This window comes from Drosophila virilis, chromosome 2 (genome assembly GCF_030788295.1).
Source record: "Drosophila virilis strain 15010-1051.87 chromosome 2, Dvir_AGI_RSII-ME, whole genome shotgun sequence".
NCBI classification, from domain to species: Eukaryota; Metazoa; Arthropoda; class Insecta; order Diptera; family Drosophilidae; genus Drosophila; species Drosophila virilis.
The window spans coordinates 20,477,184-20,500,369 of record NC_091544.1 but is presented as its reverse complement, the minus strand read 5'-3'; the positions used below and the strand labels follow the sequence as shown (position 1 = coordinate 20,500,369).

Sequence of the window (23,186 nt, the reverse complement as noted above, 5' to 3'; positions counted from 1 at the left end):
GCCATTTGTTGAAGTGGACACTGCGCGCACACACACATGAACGGAAATACACACGCACACACAGTTGTGTGCATTGGTTGCCATGTTGATGCAAGTTTTTACGCGAATTGGAAGCTGCATTTGAAAAAACTTTTAGTTTCGCTTGTTTGCGTTTCCGGTGGTAGGTCCTTGTTGTTGTTGATGTTGATGTGTGCGGGCCTGGCGTCAATTTTTGTATCAATTAAGCGAAACGTTGTCTAGCCAGGCATGGTTGGTGTCAATTGACTGAACGTAACTGGCGAAAAAATTGCTGAGGCGGGTTATGATCTGACAATGGGTCAGCTACTCTTGGCACGTCTGCTCTATAAAGGCTATAAAAGCGTTATAATGTGATTGATTTACAAAATGTCCAATTCCTATTATAACAAGTAAGAGAGGCTCTAGTCGGGAGCTCCCGAACCCACTTATTCCAACACCCAATGCAGCTCACACTACGCTCTCATTTGTAGTTATATAAATATTTTATATATATATTATGTGCGAATACACACATTTTTTAAAAATCTCACATTTTTGATAAATGTGAAAAATGTTTACCCGATTGCAAATGTCATAAATTTTGTTTAGTTTTTTACTTGTTCAGTTTCCTCAAAGCCCACGCTTTCTACACGCCTCCTAACTTATTTGTCAGCTATCAACTTGCCGACACAACGTTGCCACATTACATTAAAAAATTTTTAAGTTTTTGGCCACGCTGTAGCAGCAAAATAAATAGAAAAATTTTTGCAAAGAATATTTAAACCCTTTTCTGGGTCTTTAATTCTACAGTAACTATATCTGATGAATATTAGAACAATGTGTTTTATATACTGGAAATGCATTTAACACATACTTATCTCATATGTTTTATGTGTTTAATTTCGATGGGTTTCCAACTTGTAAAAGTGGCTTATCGACAAGTGTGTACCCGGACATTTATTACGGAAATAGCTCTACGGAAGCTTGAAGCTACAAAGGCAATTTGAGTTGAAGGACTCACATTAGTAGTAGCTACACCCACAATTATGCATGTCAAATTAACTGTACTACAGCTTGTAATAGGGCAGTGACAAGGACAAGGGCGTGGCGTTAGGGCCGTAAGAGGAGACGGCAGTGTTGAACAGCCATAAATCTTAAATGCGACAGACTCAGCGAGCAGTTAGTAATGATGTTCATAATCAGAGCCGCGTGTAAAAGGAGAATGGCCAAATACAGATTTACATCCGGGGGTGAAGGAGTTAAGGCAAGGGTACAGCAAGGGTAAGAAGTGTATGTATATAGCTAGTTAGGGCAGCGTCTGGTGCTAAGTTGTGAGCCACAGCAACTTTTTTAATCACAACCCTCTGTGTGAGGGTGCATATGTATCCGTGTGTTGCGGGAATACAAGCTGTGAACGCTACTAATTTAACGGAAATAAACCAACACCGTTAAGAAGAAAAGCACGAATGAACCCCATGAATTGGACTCCAATTCTGGACTTCAGCTGCTGTGAAGCTATAAAAAGCGCTAAGGCCATAAATGCGCAATATTGTAAAGGAGGCATGACAAGGAATAAAGCCAAGCTATAATCTAGAAGAAGATGCGGTTGTAGATGTGGCAGTAGCTGAGATACAAGTTGATGGCTGGGTGACCTCGATTGCATAAGTACAAATTGACAAAGACATAGACCCCACTCATGTGCCTAATTCTGAATATTCTTTGCCGAGAGTATCGCGTTGTGCTAATTTATGGCCAAAATATATACAAGATACTCGCACTTTTGTCTAGTATTAACATTACATATTCTAAGCAAAGCCTTAAAGTTAAGCAACTAGTTTGCTTCTTCTTTTATTATTCTCAAACAATGAAATATTAATTTCTGCATAGCCCACGTGTTCATTGGATGTTAAGAATATAAGCGTGGCGTTTAAAAATGAGGGCGTCCCTCGTGTCTACTTGACGGCTAAATGCGATACAAAAACCTTGCTTTCAGCTAGGCAATAATCGCGGGTGCTCATAAAATATGAGGTTGAACAATATTATGAATGGAAATTTAAAGAAACTTTTTCTATATGAGACATATGAAAATAGCTAGATTGATGGTCGAGGATGAGCCCCGAACTATCTAACAGCATATATTTATTTATTGATTTATTAAAAGCCTTTAATATATTTCGAATGGATTCGAAATATAGCAATGTTATTTATAAAAACTAATTTTCCTATTAAAATTCTGACCTACGCGAATTTCATTGAAATGTGCGTTTACGTGTGTATCCACAGAACAAACAATTTAAAAATTTTGATATTCTTTTTATGCATTGAAAATTAATAAGATATTAGAAAATACAAACTTTTCTTTTTTTGCCCCCAGCATGTTTGTCAAATTATTGGCCTGAACCAAAAAAGTTTTCTGAGGAGTAAAACAAAGTGAAATACGATGAAAAGGGCTTAATCGATAGCTGCCAATGTGTCCAAAACACTTCAAGTTAAACGGAATTATGTAAGAATCGCCAGCTTAAGCGTTTATAAGTAATACATCTTATTCTTTATTCATCATTGATTTGTTATTTTCGTGAATTGCTTACTGCGAAAATAAATTATAGCCCAAAAAAAGGTATAGTGTATGCTTAGAAAATAAGCTTCAAGAAGTACTCAAAATAACACAATTTGTTGAACTATTCCCCCAAGTAAACGCCTTTTTAATGAAGTAATAAATTTACCCACTTCAAATATACTTACGTTTATATAACATATATTCAAAGTTGGCTAACCAACCCTTTCATTTTGTAAAATATTGAGTAAAAACGTCCCGCTTAATTAACTAAGCGTAACACACAAGATTCCATGATTCGCACCCAAATCAGCAGCTGAAATTGCTGAGTCAATACAGTTTTGAACACAAAAAAGCCGAATGCGGGTCACACAAATGATTATGGAAGGGTAATGGCTCTGCGTGGAGATATGACGTTCCAAAACGACATAGCTCCGCGGAGATATGACGCTCCAAAACGACATAACTCCGCGGAGATATGACCTTCCAAATCATCACGTTTTTTTCAAAATCGAGGTCGGTGCAAAAATGAAAATTATCTATTATATTTTTTTTAATATGTCGGGTAATGTCTCTGAGTGGAGATATGACGCTCCAAAACGACATAACTTCGCGGAGATATGACGTTCCAAAACGACAGAACTCCGCGCGGAGATATGACCTTCCAAATCATCACGATTTTTTTCAAAATCGAGGTCGGTGGAAAAATGAAACTTTTTCTATTATATTTTTTTTATATCTCGGGTAATGCCTCTGCGTGGAGATATGACGTTCCAAAACGACATAACTCAAAGGAGATATGACCTTCCAAATCATCAGGTTTTATTTTTTTAAATCAAGGTCGGTGCAAAAATGAAACTTTTTCTATTATATTTTTTTTAATATCTCGGGTAATGGCTCTGCGTGGAAATATGACGTTCCAAAACGACATAGATCCGCGGAGATATGACGTTCCAAAACGACATAACTCCGCGGATATATGACGCTCCAAAACGACATAACTCCGCGGAGGTATGACGTTCCAAAACGACATAACTCCGCGCGGTATGATGGATAATAGCTCCGCGGGGAGATATGACGTTCCAAAACGACATAACTCCCTCTGCGCGGATGGAAATAGCTCCGCGGGGAGATATGACGTTCCAAAACGACATAACTCCCTCTGCTCAGATGGAAATAGCTCCGCGGGGAGATATGACGTTCCAAAACGACATAACTCCAGGCGGTATGATGGGTAATAGCTCCGCGGGGAGATATGACGTTCCAAAACGACATAACTCCGCGCGGTATGATGGGTAATAGCTCCGCGGGGAGTTATGACGTTCCAAAACGACATAACTTCCTCCGCTCGGATGGAAATAGCTCCGCGGGGAGATATGACGTTCCAAAACGACATAACTCCCTCTGCTCAGATGGAAATAGCTCCGCGGGGAGATATGACGTTCCAAAACGACATAACTCCGCGCGGTATGATGAGTAATAGCTCCGCGGGGAGATATGACGTTCCAAAACGACATAGCTCCGCGCGGTATGATGGATAATAGCTCCGCGGGGAGATATGACATTCCAAAACGATATAACTCCCTCTGCTCGGATGGAAATAGCTCCGCGGGGAGATATGACGTTCCAAAACGACATAACTTCCTCCGCTCGGATGGAAATAGCTCCGCGGGGAGATATGACGTTCCAAAACGACATAACTCCAGGCGGTATGATGGGTAATAGCTCCGCGGGGAGATATGACGTTCCAAAACGACATAACTCCGCGCGGTATGATGAGTAATAGCTCCGCGGGGAGATATGACGTTCCAAAACGACATAGCTCCGCGCGGTATGATGGATAATAGCTCCGCGGGGAGATATGACATTCCAAAACGACATAACTCCCTCTGCTCGGATGGAAATAGCTCCGCGGGGAGATATGACGTTCCAAAACGACATAACTTCCTCCGCTCGGATGGAAATAGCTCCGCGGGGAGATATGACGTTCCAAAACGACATAGCTCCGCGCGGTATGATGGATAATAGCTCCGCGGGGAGATATGACATTCCAAAACGACATAACTCCCTCTGCTCGGATGGAAATAGCTCCGCGGGGAGATATGACGTTCCAAAACGACATAACTCCGCGGAGATATGACGCTCCAAAACGACATAACTTCGCGGAGATATGACGTTCCAAAACATCACGATTTTTTTCAAAATCGAGGTCGGTTGAAAAATGAAACTTTTTCTATTATATTTTTTTTAATATCTCGGGCAATGGCTCTGCGTGGAGATATGACGTTCCAAAACGACATAAATCCTCGGAGATATGACGCTCCAAAACGACATAACTCCGCGGAGATATGACGCTCCAAAACGACATAACTACGCGGAGATATGACACTCCAAAACGACATAATATCGCGGAGATATGACGTTCCAAAACGACATAACTCCGCGGTGATATGACGCTCCAAAACGACATAACTTCGCGGAGATATGACGTTCCAAAACGACATAACTCCGCGGAGATATGACGCTCCAAAACGACATAACTTCGCGGAGATATGACGTTCCAAAACGACATAACTCCGCGGAGATATGACGTTCCAAAACGACATAACTCCGCGGAGATATGACGTTCCAAAACGACATAGCTCCGCGGAGATATGACGTTCCAAAACGACATAACTCCGCGGAGATATGACGCTCCAAAACGACATAACTTCGCGGAGATGTGACGTTCCAGAACGACAGAACTCCGCGCGGAGATATGACCTTCCAAATCATCACGTTTTTTTTCAGAATCGAGGTCGGTGCAAAAAGTAAACTTTTTCTATTATATTTTTTTTAATATCTCGGGTAATGGCTCTGCGTGGAGATATGACGTTCCAAAACGACATAACACCGCGGAGATATGACGCTCCAAAACGACATAACTCCGCGGAGATATGACGTTCCAAAACGACATAGCTCCGCGGAGATATGACGTTCCAAAACGACATAGCTCCGCGGAGATATTACGTTTCAAAACGACATAACTCCGCGGAGATACGACCTTCCAAATCATCACGATTTTTTTTCAAAATCGAGGTCGGTGCAAAAATGAAACTTTTTCTATTATATTTTTTTTATATCTCGGGTAATGCCTCTGCGTGGAGATATGACGTTCCAAAACGACATAGCTCAAAGGAGATATGACGCTCCAAAACGACATAGCTCCGCGGAGCTAAGACGTCCCCAAACGACATAACTCCGCGGAGATATGACGTTCCAAAACGACATAAGTCCGCGGAGATATGACCTTCCAAATCATCACGTTTTTTTTTTCAAAATCGAGGTCGGTGCAAAAATGAAACTTTTCTATTATATTTTTTTTAATATCTCGGGTAATAGTTCCGCGCGGAGATATTACGTTCCAAAACGACATAACTCCGCGGAGATATGACGTTCCAAAACGACATAACTTCGCGGAGATATGACGTTCCAAAACGACATAACTCCGCGGAGATATGACGCTCCAAAACGACATAACTTCGCGGAGATATGACGTTCCAAAACGAAATAGCTCCGCGGAGATATGACGTTCCAAAACGACATAACTCCGCGGAGATATGACGTTCCAAAACGACATAACTCCGCGGAGATATGACGCTCCAAAACGACATAACTTCGCGGAGATGTGACGTTCCAGAACGACAGAACTCCGCGCGGAGATATGACCTTCCAAATCATCACGATTTTTTTCAAAATCGAGGTCGGTTGAAAAATGAAACTTTTTCTATTATATTTTTTTTAATATCTCGGGCAATGGCTCTGCGTGGAGATATGACGTTCCAAAACGACATAAATACTCGGAGATATGACGTTCCAAAACGACATAACTTCGCGGAGATACGACCTTCCAAATCATCACGTTTTTTTTTTCAAAATCGAGGTCGGTGCAAAAATGAAACTTTTTCTATTATATTTTTTTTAATATCTCGGGTAATGGCTCTGCGTGGAGATATGACGTTCCAAAACGACATAACTCCGCGGAGATATGACGCTCCAAAACGACATAACTCCGCGGAGATATGACGTTTCAAAACGACATAACTCCGCGGAGATATGACCTTCCAAATCATCACGTTTTTTTTTTCAAAATCGAGGTCGGTGCAAAAACTTAAATTTTTTTTATTATATTTTTTTTAATATCTCGGGTAATAGCTCTGCGTGGAGATATGACGTTCCAAAACGACATAACTCCGCGGAGATATGACGCTCCAAAACGACATAACTCCGCGGAGATATGACCTTCCACATCATCACGATTTTTTTCAAAATCGAGGTCGGTTGAAAAATGAAACTTTTTCTATTATATTTTTTTTAATATCTCGGGCAATGGCTCTGCGTGGAGATATGAAGTTCCAAAACGACATAAATACTCGGAGATATGACGCTCCAAAACGACATAACTCCGCGGAGATATGACGTTCCAAAACGACATAACTTCGCGGAGATACGACCTTCCAAATCATCACGTTTTTTTTTTTCAAAATCGAGGTCGGTGCAAAAATGAAACTTTTTCTATTATATTTTTTTTAATATCTCGGGTAATGGCTCTGCGTGGAGATATGACGTTCCAAAACGACATAACTCCGCGGAGATATGACGCTCCAAAACGACATAACTCCGCGGAGATATGACGTTTCAAAACGACATAACTCCGCGGAGATATGATGTTTCAAAACGACAGAACTCCGCGCGGAGATATGATCTTCCAAATCATCACGATTTTTTTCAAAATCGAGGTCGGTGCAAAAATGAAACTTTTTTATTAACTTTTTTTTTTTAAATCTCGGGCAATGGCTCTGCGTGGAGATATGACGTTCCAAAACGACATAAATACTCGGAGATATGACGCTCCAAAACGACATAACACCGCGGAGATATGACGTTCCAAAACGACATAACTCCGCGGAGGTATGACGTTCCAAAACGACAGAACTCCGCGGAGGTATGACGTTCCAAAACGACAGAACTCCGCGCGGAGATATTACCTTCCAAATCATCACGATTTTTTTCAAAATCGAGGTCGGTGCAAAAATGAAACTTTTTCTATTAAACCTTTTTTATATCTCGGGTAATGCCTCTGCGTGGAGATATGACGTTCCAAAACGACATAACTCAAAGGAGATATGACGCTCGAAAACGACATAGCTCCACGGAGATAAAACGTCCCCAAACGACATAACTCCGCGGAGATATGACGTTCCAAAACGACATAACTCCGCGGAGATATGACCTTCCAAATCATCACGTTTTTTTTTCAAAATCGAGTTCGGTGCAAAAACTTAAATTTTTTCTATTATTTTTTTTTTAATATCTCGGGTAATAGCTCTGCGGGGAGATATGACGTTCCAAAACGACATAACTCCGCGGAGATATGACGCTCCAAAACGACATAACTCCGCGGAGATATGACGTTCCAAAACGACATAAATTCTCGGCGATATGACGCTCCAAAACGACATAACTCTGCGGAGATTTGACGTTCCAAAACGACAGAACTCCGCGCGGAGATATTACCTTCCAAATCATCACGTTTTTTTTTTCAAAATCGAGGTCGGTGCAAAAATGAAACTTTTTCAATTATATTTTTTTTTATAACTCGGGTAATGGCTCTGCGTGGAGATATGACGTTCCAAAACGACATAACTCCGCGGAGATATGATGCTCCAAAACGACATAGCTCCGCGGAGATATGACGTTCCAAAACGACATAACTCCGCGGAGATACGACGCTCCAAAACGACATAACTCCGCGGAGATATGACGCTCCAAAACGACATAACTTCGCGGAGATATGACGTTCCAAAACGACAGAACTCCGCGCGGAGATATGACCGTCCAAAACGACAGAACTCCGCGCGGAGATATGACCTTCCAAATCATCACGATTTTTTTCAAAATCGAGGTCGGTTGAAAAATGAAACTTTTTCTATTATATTTTTTTTAATATCTCGGGCAATGGCTCTGCGTGGAGATATGACGTTCCAAAACGACATAACTCCGCGGAGCTATGACGTTCCAAAACGACATAACTCCGCGGAGGTATGACGTTCCAAAACGACAGAACTCCGCGCGGAGATATGACCTTCCAAATCATCACGTTTTTTTTTTAAAATCGAGGTCGGTTGAAAAATGAAACTTTTTCTATTATATTTTTTTTAATATCTCGGGCAATGGCTCTGCGTGGAGATATGACGTTCCAAAACGACATAACTCCGCGGAGATATGACGCTCCAAAACGACATAACTTCGCGGAGATATGACGCTCCAAAACGACATAACTCCGCGCGGAGATATGACCTTCCAAATCATCACTTGTTTTTTCAAAATCGAGGTCGGTGCAAAAAGTAAACTTTTTCTATTATATTTTTTTTAATATCTCGGGTAATGGCTCTGCGTGGAGATATGATGTTCCAAAACGACATAGCTCCGCGGAGATATGACGCTCCAAAACGACATAACTCCGCGCGGAGATATGACCTTCCAAATCATCAAGTTTTTTTTTTCAAAATCGAGGTCGGTGCAAAAATGAAACTTTTGCTATTATATTTTTTTTTAATAACTCGGGTAATGGCTCTGCGTGGAGATATGACGTTCCAAAACGACATAACTCCGCGGAGATATGACGTTCCAAAACGACATAACTCCGCGGAGATATGACGCTCCAAAACGACAGAACTCCGCGGAGATATGACGCTCCAAAACGACAGAACTCCGCGCGGAGATATGACCTTCCAAAGCATCAGGTTTTTTTTTTTAAATCGAGGTCGGTGCAAAGATGAAACTTTTTCTATTATATTTTTTTTAATATCTCGGGTAGTGGCTCTGCGTGGAAATATGACGTTCCAAAACAACATAACTCCGCGGAGATATGACGTTCCAAAACGACATAACTCCGCGGAGATATGACGTTCCAAAACGACATAACTCCGCGGAGATATGACGCTCAAAAACGACAGAACTCCGCGCGGAGTTATGACCTTCCAAATCATCAGGTTTTTTTTTTAAAATCGAGGTCGGTGCAAAAATGAAACTTTTTCTATTATATTTTTTTTAATATCTCGGGTAGTGGCTCTGCGTGGAAATATGACGTTCCAAAACGACATAACTCCGCGGAGATATGACGTTCCAAAACGACATAACTCCGTGGAGATATGACGCTCCAAAACGACATAGCTCCGCGCGGAGATATGACCTTCCAAATCATCACGTTTTTTTTCAAAATCGAGATCGGTGCAAAAATGAAACTTTTTCTATTATATTTTTTTTTATAACTCGGGTAATGGCTCTGCGTGGAGATATGACGTTCCAAAACGACATAACTCCGCGGAGATATGATGCTCCAAAACGACAAAGCTCCGCGGAGATATGACGTTCCAAAACGACATAGCTCCGCGGAGATATGACTTTCCAAAACGACATAACTCCGCGGAGATATGACGTTCCAAAACGACATAACTCCGCGGAGATATGACGCTCCAAAACGACATAACTCCGCGGAGATATGACGCTCCAAAACGACATAACTCCGCGGAGATATGACGTTAAAAACGACAGAGCTCCGAGCGGAGATATGACCTTCCAAATCATCACGATTTTTTTCAAAATCGAGGTCGGTGCAAAAATGAAACTTTTTCTATTATATTTTTTTTAATATCTCGGGTAGTGGCTCTGCGTGGAAATATGACGTTCCAAAACGACATACCTCCGAGGAGATATGACGTTCCAAAACGACATAACTCCGCGGAGATATGACGCTCCAAAACGACAAAGCTCCGCGGAGATATGACGTTCCAAAACGACATAACTCCGCGGAGATATGACGTTCCAAAACGACATAACTCCGCGGAGATATGACGTTCCAAAACGACATAACTCCGCGGTGATATGACGCTCCAAAACGACATAACTCCGCGGAGATATGACGCTCCAAAACGACATAACTCCGCGGAGATATGACGTTAAAAACGACAGAGCTCCGAGCGGAGATATGACCTTCCAAATCATCACGATTTTTTCAAAATCGAGGTCGGTGCAAAAATGAAACTTTTTCTATTATATTTTTTTTTATAACTCGGGTAATGGCTCTGCGTGGAGATATGACGTTCCAAAACGACATAGCTCCGCGGAGATATGACGTTCCAAAACGACATAACTCCGCGGAGATATGACCTTCCAAATCATCACGTTTTTTTTTCAGAATCAAGGTCGGTGCAAAAAGTAAACTTTTTCTATTATATTTTTTTTAATATCTCGGGTAATGGCTCTGCGTGGAGATATGACGTTCCAAAACGACATAACTCCGCGGAGATATGACGTTCCAAAACGACATAAGTCCGCGGAGATATGACGTTCCAAAACGACATAGCTCCGCGGAGATATGACGTTCCAAAACGACATAACTCCCCGGAGATATTACGTTCCAAAACGACATAACTTCGCGGAGATATGACGCTCCAAAACGACATAACTTCGCGGAGATATGACGTTCCAAAACGACATAACTCCGCGGAGATATGGCCTTCCAAATCATCACGTGTTTTTTTTCAAAATCGAGGTCGGTGCAAAAAGTAAACTTTTTCTATTATATTGTTTTTAATATCTCGGGTAAAAACTTTCTATTTACAGCAATGAAATTATGCGAAAGGGTGAGAAGGGTCAGTAAATAAATTTACAACTTGGGTTTATCGAGCGAACCAACCCGCAGCGAGCTTTTAATTATTTGCAAATAAAGGCGCCCAAAAGTATTCCAATTAACGCTGTTACCACTAAGTAGACGAGCCACAAGACACTGAAAAGGCGAAAGAGAAAAAAAGTTCTCAGAAATGAGCAAGCCATAATGAATAAATGTCACACCGGAAGCGACGGAAATGTGATCAAGTTTTCCATAATGTACAGCATTCCCGTTAAAGTACCGAAAAGTGGCAACCACCCTAACAATGTGACCAGAGCCACGACAGCAAGAACAATAACAGCGGCAACAACAACAGGAACAACCAGTGTCCAAAGAGGTGCCCGGAAAATGAAAGCGCAAAGGGGTTAGCTCTTAATGACAAATTATGTTTGGTCTAATAAACTTTTTTCGTCCAGTGCAGAGGCCAAAAGCGTGATGACTTTGCTAATAAGCTTCGTAATAAGTTTTGCAACGGAAAAACATAGATCAGCTTAAGTCTAAGCCGCAAGTGCATATACATATTTAAAAAAAATTGTTATAAATTGTTTATAAAAAATTGTTAGCGCAGTGCAAACCGAAAGGAACAAAACAAAACGAAAGAAAAACAAAAAAAAAACGGTCCGAAAAGTTTCTACTTAGGTCAACTCTGCAGAAAGATAAAATTACAGTTGACCAACGATATAATTTGCCAAAGACTGTTTAATGCGACACGGCAAGGTATCTTTGTAATAAAATTACCTCGCTGGTAAAAAAAAAAGCTCTATAATTACAACTATAAGTCGGTATATGCCCACATTTTCAAAAATCTTTGGTCAAATTCATCTGAAGGTTGTTTCGCACATTATGGGAAATCTATCCCTCCTTGGTGGAAATGGGGGATGAGTGACGTTCCACGTTTAAATTCATTTCCAAATGAAAAATCATTTGAGATGTGTTTCACAATTTTCGCAGAATCCGAACTTATTCGGTAGAAATTCTATTAAATGCTATTATGGTCGAATTTTTAACTTTTTTATGATTTGTTTAAATTTATCTTATAGCTTGAGAATACGTGTTTCAGCGATTTGGAAAAGTCCTCCCGCAACAGTGGTAAATTGGCGGAAAACGTGTGTAGGAAAGTTTTTTGTATACCGTTCAAGCAGAGTCAAAATTATTTTTAAATCTTTTTAAGAAAATTTTTTTTCTACCATATGTGCCACGGGCGAGGCTGTGTCATACACACTAGTATAATATAAAATAGTATTTTGTGAGAGTGGGTTTAAATATAATATATGTAACTATGAATTATATAAGACTATGCAGTCACTGAAATAGTCCGGATGAGTGCCATTTTTGGTCGAAGCGTTGCAGACGCGTTTGTAAATTGTATTAGTGTATTTAGTGTACTTAAATTAGGTTCTCTAGGCTAATGAACTCTGTCTTCTATATAATTCTATAAAATAATGTAATAGGATAAGAGCATCATTGGTAACCCTAGCCAGGGTATTATAGTGTCACTATCTATGTTAATTATAACAGTACGATAAGTAAATATCGATAAAGAAAAGCGGCTGCAGAGAAGAAGTGGAAGGCAGTCTCTCTACAGTACTAGCAGTAAGAAGACGTGTTGTTAAAAATAAAAAGGCAACCCGAACATAAGTTAAATCAACGAAGAAAATCATACTATTACAATATCAGAAGTGGGATTGACTCAGAAAAAAAAAAAAAAAACACAACAAAATGGAAAATATAAATATAAATGACGTGTCAATAGCGACATTGAAAAGTTGGTTGGCATTACTAAATTTGCCAACAGAGGGTACCAAAACTGAGCTGATGGCGAGATTAAATAAGGTACCAGTGGACATCCGAGACGATGCTGCAAAGGAACTTGAAGTTCAACGTAACAAGGAACAGACAATTGAGGCTCAAAATGAGTTGCAAAACATAATGCAACAACAGCGTGACGAAATAGCAAATGGCGCCGAGATGCTGAAATTGATGCGTCTCGAAATTGAAGCGTCTCGAAAATTCCTAGAAGAATTTCAAGTAACGGTGAACCGCAACTCGCACATCGGCGGGAGCGACGGGGGAGAGCAAGAAAGTGAAGTCGGCGATTTATTGCAGCTAGAGGATGGTCACACTGAAGAAAGACCACGGTCGACGGATGGCAACGCTGGTGCAGCTGATTACACTGGAACGGATGGCAACGCTGGTGCAGCTGATCACGCTGGTGCAGCGGGCAACGCTGGGGCAGCTGGAAGGATCGACGAAAGTGGCAACGCTGTCGGAGGCAACTTAAATAATTGCATCCAAACTGGAGCGATGATGTTAGCCAAGGAAATTTTATTAGAATTTACTGGAGAAAGTGAGGTGCGTAAATGGGTAATGCAATTCTTCAATGTGGCCAAGATCTACAGACTAAATGATATGCAACAGCACTTGCTTTGTATAAGCAAATTGAAAGGCGGTGCTTTGAAGTGGTTGCATGCAGACCCTATGCGCATCATTGCTCCGATTGACGAGATGCTAAATCAATTGGTTTTGGCCTTCGGGGGAGGATTTTCGAAGTCGGAACTACGACAGAAGTTCGAGGATCGGGTTTGGAAACCAGATGAGGTGTTCGCCACATATTTTAGCGAAAAAAGCATATTGGCACAGGACATCAACATTGATGTAGAGGAGTTAATGGAGGGTATTATTCGAGGCATACCTTGCGAAAACTTGCGCACTCAAGCTAGTATGCATTGCTTTACCAATCCGGCTCAAATTTTACGTGCGTTTGCAGCTATAAAGTTGCCAATTAAACGGGTACGAAACCATGTAGTGAAACAAACTGCACAGGAAGCACAGGCGGACAAACAACAACGTTGCTACAATTGCAATGTTAAGGGCCATTGGGCCAAAGATTGTTTAAAGCCCAAACGGGAGGCAGGATCTTGCTATGCGTGCGGCTCAAAGGATCATTTAATAGCAGGATGTCCAAATAAAAAGTATGATATGGAAAACAAATATGTAAGATACTTAAGAATTCATTTTAGTAACTCATTTAACAAATCAATAATTGCAGAATGCCTTATAGACTCTGGCAGCCCTATTTCATTTTTAAAGGAAAAGTTTGTGCCATTAAAAGTAAAGCGTATGCCAGATGCAAATTCGTATGTAGGTTTAAATGAAAGTAAATTGAAAAATTTTGGAAAAATTTTATGTTTTATGAAGAAAAAGTTAATAAATGTTTATTTTAATGTTATAATTGTGGCAAATGAGTCTATGAGGTATGACGCTGTGCTTGGTAGAGATTTTATGGATTCTTTTGGTTTAAATATTGATTTAAGAACATTAAAAATTGTGAACGGGCATAAAGTTGATCACCAGAATAATGGTAAAAATGATATCATAGCTACAAGCTACAAAGAAAAACAAAAAAAAGTGGACGATGAAGATATCAAACACGAGCAAAATGAAACTATATTGTTAAATGATAAAATCGTTAATAAGGAAATAGTCAGTAATGAAACTGTTAGTGATGAATTAGTTAGTGAGAAAATTGTTAGTCCGGAAACGCTTGGTGATAAAGTTGGTAGTGATGAGATAGTTAGAAATAAAATAATTAGTGGTGAAATAGTTAGAAATGAAGTGATTGGGATCGAAACTGTTAGTGATGAGATAGTTAGTTATGGAGAGCTTAAGCTCGAACCTGATAGTGAAGAAGTTGTTAGTGATGAAATTATCTATAATCAAACCGGGATTGAAAAAGTGATTATAGAAGATATAGGAAACAGTGCAGTTAAAATTAATAATCATGTTAATGAAGCGCCAGTGAATAGCGAAATCATGGGAGTGTTAGAAGAGAATTTTGAGAAGGATATCTTAACAATAAGTTGGGAAGATTCTAACAAAAGAGAAAATATATATATTTTAAGTGAAGATATTGATTACAGCACAAAGTGTGAATTTGAAAATTTATTTGAAAATACTTATGTAAAAGCGAAAAGGCCAAATCAGCCAAAATTAAGACATGAGTTAAGCATAAGATTAGAAAACGACAAAGTATTTAATTGTACACCTAGGCGGTTATCTTATATGGAAAAAGAAAAGTTGCAAGAATTATTAGACGACTATTTAAAAGATGGAATCATTAGGCCAAGTTGTTCAGAGTATGCATCACCTATAGTACTAGTGAAGAAAAAAACTGGAGACATGAGGTTATGTATTGATTTTAGAAGACTGAACAAAATTATATGTAGAGACAACTACCCGCTACCATTGATCGACGATTTATTAGACAGACTATGCGGAAAAACAGTATTTTCAAAGTTGGATCTAAAAAACGGGTATTTTCATGTTTTTGTTAATGAGCAATCTATTAAATACACTTCATTTGTTACCCCTTTAGGACAATATGAATTTCTTAGGATGCCCATGGGTTTAAAAACTGCGCCACATGTATTTCAAAGATTTGTTAATAACATATTTTGTGATATGATAAAAGATAATAAGGTAATTGTTTACATGGATGATATTATGATAGCAAGTACAAACATAAAGGAACACATGGAGACCTTAAAGGAAGTGTTTATAAGACTGGTGCAAAACAAATTAGAGTTGAAATTAGATAAGTGTGAATTTTTTAAAAGCAGCGTTAAATATTTAGGATTTGTGGTGGATAGTAAAGGCGTTAGGGCTGATGAAAAAGGGTTAGAAGCGGTTAAATCCTTTCCAATACCAAACAAAATTCAGGGAGTACAAAGTTTCCTAGGGTTATGCTCCTACTTCAGGAGGTTCATTTTAAACTTTTCTATATTAGCTAAACCCTTATATGATTTATTGAAAAAAGATAAGAAATTCAAGTTTGGAGAAGAGGAGTTTAAGTGTTTTAATATGTTAAAAGATAAATTGTTAGAGGCGCCAGTACTATCAATATATAATTACAAAGAAGAAATAGAACTACATTGTGATGCCAGCGCAGTGGGATTTGGGGCTGTTTTATTTCAAAAAAAAGAAGATAGGAAATTACACCCGATTTTTTATTTTTCTAAAAGAACAACCGAAGTAGAGTCTAAATATCATAGTTTTGAGTTAGAAACGCTAGCCATCATTTACGCATTACGCAGATTTCGTATATATCTACAGGGAAAACGATTTAAAATAATGACAGATTGCAACTCTTTAACTTTAACGCTTAACAAAATAGATTTAAATCCGAGAATTGCTAGATGGGCGTTAGAACTACAAAATTACGATTTTGAGTTAGTGCATAGATCGGGCAAGCAAATGCAACATGTGGATGCGTTAAGCAGATGTTATGAGGACATTTTAGTTATTGAATCCAATAGTTTTGAGGACAATTTAGTTATTTGCCAAAGCAAAGATGACAAACTGGTAGATATTAGAAAGATGTTAGAAAAAGAAGAGCACAAGCTATTCGAAATGAGAAATGGGGTCATTTACAGAAAAACAAATGATGGCAGATTAGTTTTTTATGTACCAAAGGATATGGAAGAACATGTACTTTACAAATATCATGATGAGTTGGGACATGCTGGGAGAGATAAGATGATCGATGCCATTGGAAAGAGTTACTGGTTCCCATATATTAAGGAAAAAGCAATAAAGCATATAGGGAATTGTTTAAAATGCATTGCCTTCGCCCCCAAGACGGGTAAGAGTGAAGGACTATTACATAGCATACCGAAAGGAAACAAACCGTGGGAGATGATCCATATAGACCATTATGGACCAATTAATGCAGGAAGGGCTAATAAATATATATTGGCGGTGGTTGACGGATTTTCAAAATTTGTTAGACTATATACAGCAAAGACAACAAGTACGAAAGAAGCGATTAAGGCATTAAAAGATTATTTCAGAGCGTATAGTAGACCTAAGTTCATTGTATCGGACAGAGGGAGTTGTTTTACTGCAAAAGAGTTTGATGAATTTTTAAAAAATGAGGGAGTAACGCATATTAAAATAGCAACGGGTTGTCCGCAAGCAAATGGTCAGGTGGAAAGGTTGAATAGGGACTTGGGTCCGATGATGGCAAAAATGGCGGAGCCAGAAAATGGTCTACATTGGGATGTTATTATAGAAAATGTTGAATATGCAATAAACAACACACAACACAAAAGCATAAAGAAATTTCCAAGCGAAATGTTATTCGGATTACAACAGAAAGGAAAAGTTGTTGATGAATTAAAAGAAAAATTAGAAGAGTTTACACAGGTGAACACGTGTGATAAAAGAAATTTAGAAAATATAAGAAAGAGTGGAGAAATATATCAAAAAGAAGCTCAAATCAGAAATGAAGAGCGGATTAATAAAAAGAAGAAAGTATCAGTAGAATATAAAATAGGTGACTATGTCATGGTAAAAAATTTTGATAGCACACCAGGAGTTTCAAAAAAGTTAATACCAAGATATAAAGGGCCTTATAGTATAGAAAAGATTTTAAAAAATGATAGATACTTGTTAAAGGATGTAGAAGGCTTTCAATTATCTCGCAACCCGTACGTTGGTATCTGGAATAGCCAAAACTTTAAGCATTGGATGCGAAAATAGGCAATAAGCATTAGTTATAAAGATAGATACACATATAAAAGACAGAGATCGGGAGCTCTCTTTGTCAGGATGGCCGAGTTGTAATAGGATAAGAGCATCATTGGTAACCCTAGCCAGGGTATTATAGTGTCACTATCTATGTTAATTATAACAGTACGATAAGTAAATATCGATAAAGAAAAGCGGCTGCAGAGAAGAAGTGGAAGGCAGTCTCTCTACAGTACTAGCAGTAAGAAGACGTGTTGTTAAAAATAAAAAGGCAACCCGAACATAAGTTAAATCAACGAAGAAAATCATACTATTACAATAACAATGTCAACCGAAAAATGAAATTAATTAAATACTTGAAATACTCTTCGGAAATGTTATGTATGCTTGGGCACTCGCAAAATGATACGCCTTTTTTCCCAATCATCTGTATTATTTAATCAGTTCTGACAGTTCTGATCTTTAGACGTGGGTTATAAAAAGTTGCAAGAATATTTTGGTAAATCTTTACATATATATACACTTTTATAAAAATCCAATATTAAATCTCCATTAAATAATTTTCTGCATTATCATTCGAAATTATTTTTGATTTGAAACCGCCAACAAATGAACAAAATATATTCGAAGCAAAGCATACTTCTGACTATATAAAAAGAAAGAGAATTTTTTCATTTAGCTCTATCTGCGCTTCTCTCCCACTCCCAAAAGGGTAGCTATAAATCTAGATCCTTTTGCTAGCCACGTATTAGTCACATGTACTCATAAATATAATTTGTTTGCTTTCCAGTTCAGCATTTGTGACAGGCAATTTATTAATTGGCACACAAAGATGAAGATACAGATAAAACACAGATACAGCTACAATTGTATTGTATAGGTAATAGTAAAACAGCAGCTGCACAAAGCAGACAACCAATTTGCAATCTATTATGAAAAATGTCAACAAATGTAAGAGCATTTAATATTTATATGCATTTCTACCCTTTCTACCCTTCCAAGCAAGGAGGAAAGTCAAGTGTACATTTGCCAGGAAAGAGTCAATGTGAATACCCTCTGCGTGTGCCATTGCCATTGCCATTTATGCAGTTGCCTGCAATAAATGCGGTTCATATGTGGCCCACACATGTAGTCTCCGTTCCCAGTAGGGTAATTGATTATCAAATTCAGTGTTGCATTTGCGAATGCGCTATTTTGCATAGTACCGCAGCGTAGGCCACAAAGCCAAAATGGCCTTACACACAAACACAAACATTACTTTCGCTGACTGCTGCCCCTGCTAAACTCCGGGCAGGAATTTTCAGTTTTTCCTATTTTATTTATTTATTTCGCTATAAACTTTGGCCGTGCACTTTTTGGCAAGCCGTAGGATTCTCAGTGGGCGGGCCAGTATTGTAAAGTAGCAAGCACATTTTGAATGCCAAAATACTGTGAAATTTATGTCCAGCCGCTTTAATTAAATTTTCTCAACATATTTTTTCTTATATTTGCCCGCTAGGTGTTACTTGCTAATGATTTTTTAAGCATCTTACTGAACGATTATGTAACATACAAGCTGTTTACCGTACAGCACGGACCTGATATATATACGTATGTATATATAATACCTACAGAAAAAGTTTATAATATTTATAATATTTTCTCGAATTCTATCTTCGGAAGCTACGGATTTGCACAAGCCTATACTAAAATAAATAAAATTTCTTCAATTTGCGTAGATTTAAAAGCTTGATACCACAGCATTTATATTAGAGCTGCTATGAAGGAATACAAATTCCATTAGCGCAGTTGTTATTCATGCATAACCGTTATTGTTATCAATTTTAATTAATTAAAATGAAATTTGGCTGTGGTATCAATTTGAAACATTTTTGCAATGAATTGAAATTCAATTAAAACGCGACGGCAGTTGGCACTTGTTGTTGCGCAATGCTCACAAATAAAAACTCGAGGTTGCGTGTTAGGAGCAAGGGTTAAATGTACTTGTGCCGTGGGCGTGAGTGTTTGTGTGCAGCCTAATGGCTTTTACGTCCCACGCAGTGCAACAAAATCCATTAGGTTCAATTAAATTTATTCATCAATTAAAATCGAAGGCTAAACAACAACAAAGCTTCATAAAAAGTGAACATAAATTGATTACAACCGGAAGCGGAAATGCGTGAATGCCCGTCTTTCGCCCCGTTTGCCTTTCAACTAACCTTCGCATTGTGCTGCATTGTGCGAAACCAAAGTTTCGCCGTAGGCGAAAGTTTCCCTGCCACCTTAATATAATAATTTCGGTTATGGCCCAAATTATACAAGGAGTACCCTTGAATGAATCAATTTGACAGCAACGCCTGCGGGGACGACTTTGATGAGGCCCAGCTGACAGTATGACCTTGTGCGGAACTGTACTTGACTCGGAATGTATAGTCTACGGAAATCTATATTCTGGGCCGCGTCCACTTATCAGCACTTATCGTCTGCTTGACATTGCATGAGGTTGTGTTCTATCAATTATTTTTGAATCAAACGCTTTTGACTGTTTTGACCACAAAAAACTTATCTATGTGTGCGGTTGGCTTTGTGTGCGTGCGCTATTGCAGTTTTCAGCTGTCAACACATGGCGTATGTGTTATATTTTCTATAATGACATGGACCAAATTCATGCCGATTGTCTTAACGCAGCATCCACATATTCAACGAATATTGTATTATGCGTGAATTCAGAACATATCTATTTGTGTAACTCATTTGGCTGGCTGGTTTTCTACCATTGTGTGCTCTTTTGTTTTGTAATTACCTTTGCTATTTGAGGCGCCGAGTAGAGAACGGATACGGTAACAGAGACAGAAGCGTGCACGGAAGCGGGCAAAAAAGGTCAGCTCTCAAAGTTCGTATGGCCAACTGTAACAATTGCTTATGCTGGCGCTAAGCAAACAGTCGACACAGTCGGCCCAGCGCTCTGGCAGTTGACCAACATCCTGCCCAACTTGTGTTTCCCTTAATCTGCCCATAGGGCCTGCTACAATGTCAACAGCAAAATGTGAAACAGAATTTTCCAGTCGCCTGGCTCAAGCTGCAACTGCAACTAGAACTCACACTGGACACTGAAAGCATTTGCTGGCTGACAATTGTCGGCATTCTGCAGTCGTGTGTGTGTATTTTTGTTTAAGTTTTATACCGTCCTTATGCCTAGAATATATTTAATAATGTCGCATAAGAACTGCCAAAGACTGCGTGATCTACTCAAATATAAAAAAAAATATACTTTTATATATTTATATTATATTCTTAAAATTCATCCAAATGTATTGTCTTCGTTTAAATAATGCCTATCTTTATGTGTCAGTTAAACGACTTTCGGTACCCACGCAATGTCAGGTCCGTGAAAATAAATATTTTCAGGTTTATGCACAAAAAGCCATTAAAACCTTTGGATCAACGGGTGCATGTAGTGGGCCAACATTTTCAGATCCTAGAGCCAGCTTAAACAAATATACATGGCATACAGACATGGGCACACTTACAACAGCAAAAATTTTCTAAACCTGTGGCTATAAATCGTATATGGAAGGTATTACAAATTTTACAACTAGCATAAACAAACTAAAATATTGACATAGACTGGAATACTGTCTGCTTGTATGTCTACAGGCATCGATCTCTGGAACTATAACAGCTAATGTAATAATATATGACCACCGCTGAACGTACCTTACAGGATTTTGAAACCTCAAATAAGTTATGAGGCTTTTGTATACACAAATCCAAAATATTTTACTTTTTGGATACCTGCCCTGGTTCCCACCATAATTACAAAAACTCTACGAATATCTCATAGTCGAGCGCTCCCGACTAGTCTTCTTACTTATTTTATAATCCAAGCCCGTTCAAAACGCTACAATGCTAAAATTCGAATGGCATTTCAAGATTTAGGGCTAAAAGCATAAAGTTATGCATGTATTTGTACATCATATGTCAGGCACAGAGACACGATTTGCGGTTCCTTCTTTTGGGTATTTGTCTGTATTTGTGTCAAATTGCAGCGTTGACAACTGAAACGTGGTCAGGCTCATAGTCTCTCTCATTACCGCATCTTATGAACACACACACATATATATAAATATATATATGCGCCGACTAATTCGTGTTACGTTGGCTTTATTATGACCTTAAATTACTTAACCAATTTGATGGCCTGAAAATTTAATGTAATTTTGCCAATGCGTTGCTTGAATTTCAAACCCGTTTGCTGCGAGCTGTCGTTGCCAATGCCACAAATATTTAATGACTACGTTATGTAGACTGTAAGTAAAGCAAGCTGTGCATATACTTAAATAAATATATATATATATATATATATATATATATATATATATATATATATATATATATATATATATATATATATATATATATATATATATAAAATATATATTGGGTGCATAGGTCATGAACCTTGAATAAATTAAAGTGCGCCGGAGTGTAACTGTGTCTGTAAGAAGCTCACAATGTGTTGCTGGTTTAATAAGTGCCACTTATTTGCGCCTTACGACCAACAGGGTCATCATGCTGACCAATAATAATGCAAATAGTTTTGGCAAAAACATAAAACTGTCGCTTTAAATAAGCTAGCAGGTTAGTTACACAATTTTCAATTATTATAGTAATTGATATTGCCAATCTTGTTTTAAAAGTTGCTCAACTGAAAAAAAAAACCTCTTTCTGGTTTTTGAAAAATTATTAAACGAATGGTCAGATAGTATTTTCCTTTGAGCAAATTTTAAATAAGTTTCAGGCAACTTGGTATTATACGCCTATTCCAACAATCTACAGCTTTTAATAATTGAATGTCTCTAAATGTTAATTTTAACTATAATCATCAGCATTATATATGGTATAACATATAAACAATCTGAGCCAACAACTGTCACTTAGCTTTGCGGCGAGTCCTCTGCCAATGTGAGCTGCTATCTTCGGGCTTATATGATTAGGCAAACAATAAGAAACTCAATAAACAGGCAACAATAGAGCTGGCTGGCAAAAGTTATATCAAACATTGTCAACCTATCACGAACTCAAATTCTTGCATGTGCATGTAGAAATTCTATTACAATGTCATTTCTGAACTGTTGTTGCGCTGGTGCTAATTGTTTGCTAATAAACACATAATCAAGCTTAACTTACAGCAGGTGCTCTTATTGCATTTAGACAAAGGGCAGCCAACCAATGCAATCAATACTCACATCCGCGTCAGTCCAGCCAGCAGGCCCTGTGCCGCCCAACTTCGAATTCCTGGCTAAGAGCAGCATAAATCGGAGATAGTTTAGTTTATAGCCCGCTTCAACTAAGGCGTACGATGTTTAGTTACATTTTCTCTGAATATATTTATAACAATATCGAATATACTTA

General features: G+C 38.5%; 1 protein-coding gene across 2 annotated transcripts; it reads left to right on the top strand.

Moving 5' to 3' along the window:
- The first annotated feature begins 12,722 nt into the window (after window positions 1-12,722).
- LOC138910922 (uncharacterized) lies at window positions 12,723-17,301 on the top strand. Of its 2 annotated transcripts, none has more exons than XM_070207110.1 (2): window positions 12,723-14,236; window positions 14,314-17,301. In XM_070207110.1, exons 1-2 carry the CDS (start codon window positions 12,984-12,986, stop codon window positions 14,417-14,419), a joined length of 1,359 nt encoding a protein of 452 aa, XP_070063211.1. In that variant the 5' UTR covers window positions 12,723-12,983; the 3' UTR covers window positions 14,420-17,301. The 2 variants fall into 2 exon arrangements, with proteins under 2 accessions (XP_070063211.1, XP_070063212.1); XM_070207111.1 differs by having other exon boundaries at window positions 12,724-14,258.
- The last annotated feature ends 5,885 nt before the right edge of the window (window positions 17,302-23,186 follow it).

What these genes read in the sequence shown, in the direction of transcription:
- LOC138910922 (XM_070207110.1), top strand. Translation starts at nt 12,984, where the DNA reads ATGGAAAATATAAATATAAATGACGTGTCAATAGCGACATTGAAAAGT. An exon ending in GCAGGATGTCCAAATAAAAA is followed by an intron (nt 14,237 to 14,313) that starts GTATGATATGGA and finishes CAATAATTGCAG; the next exon opens with AATGCCTTATAGACTCTGGC.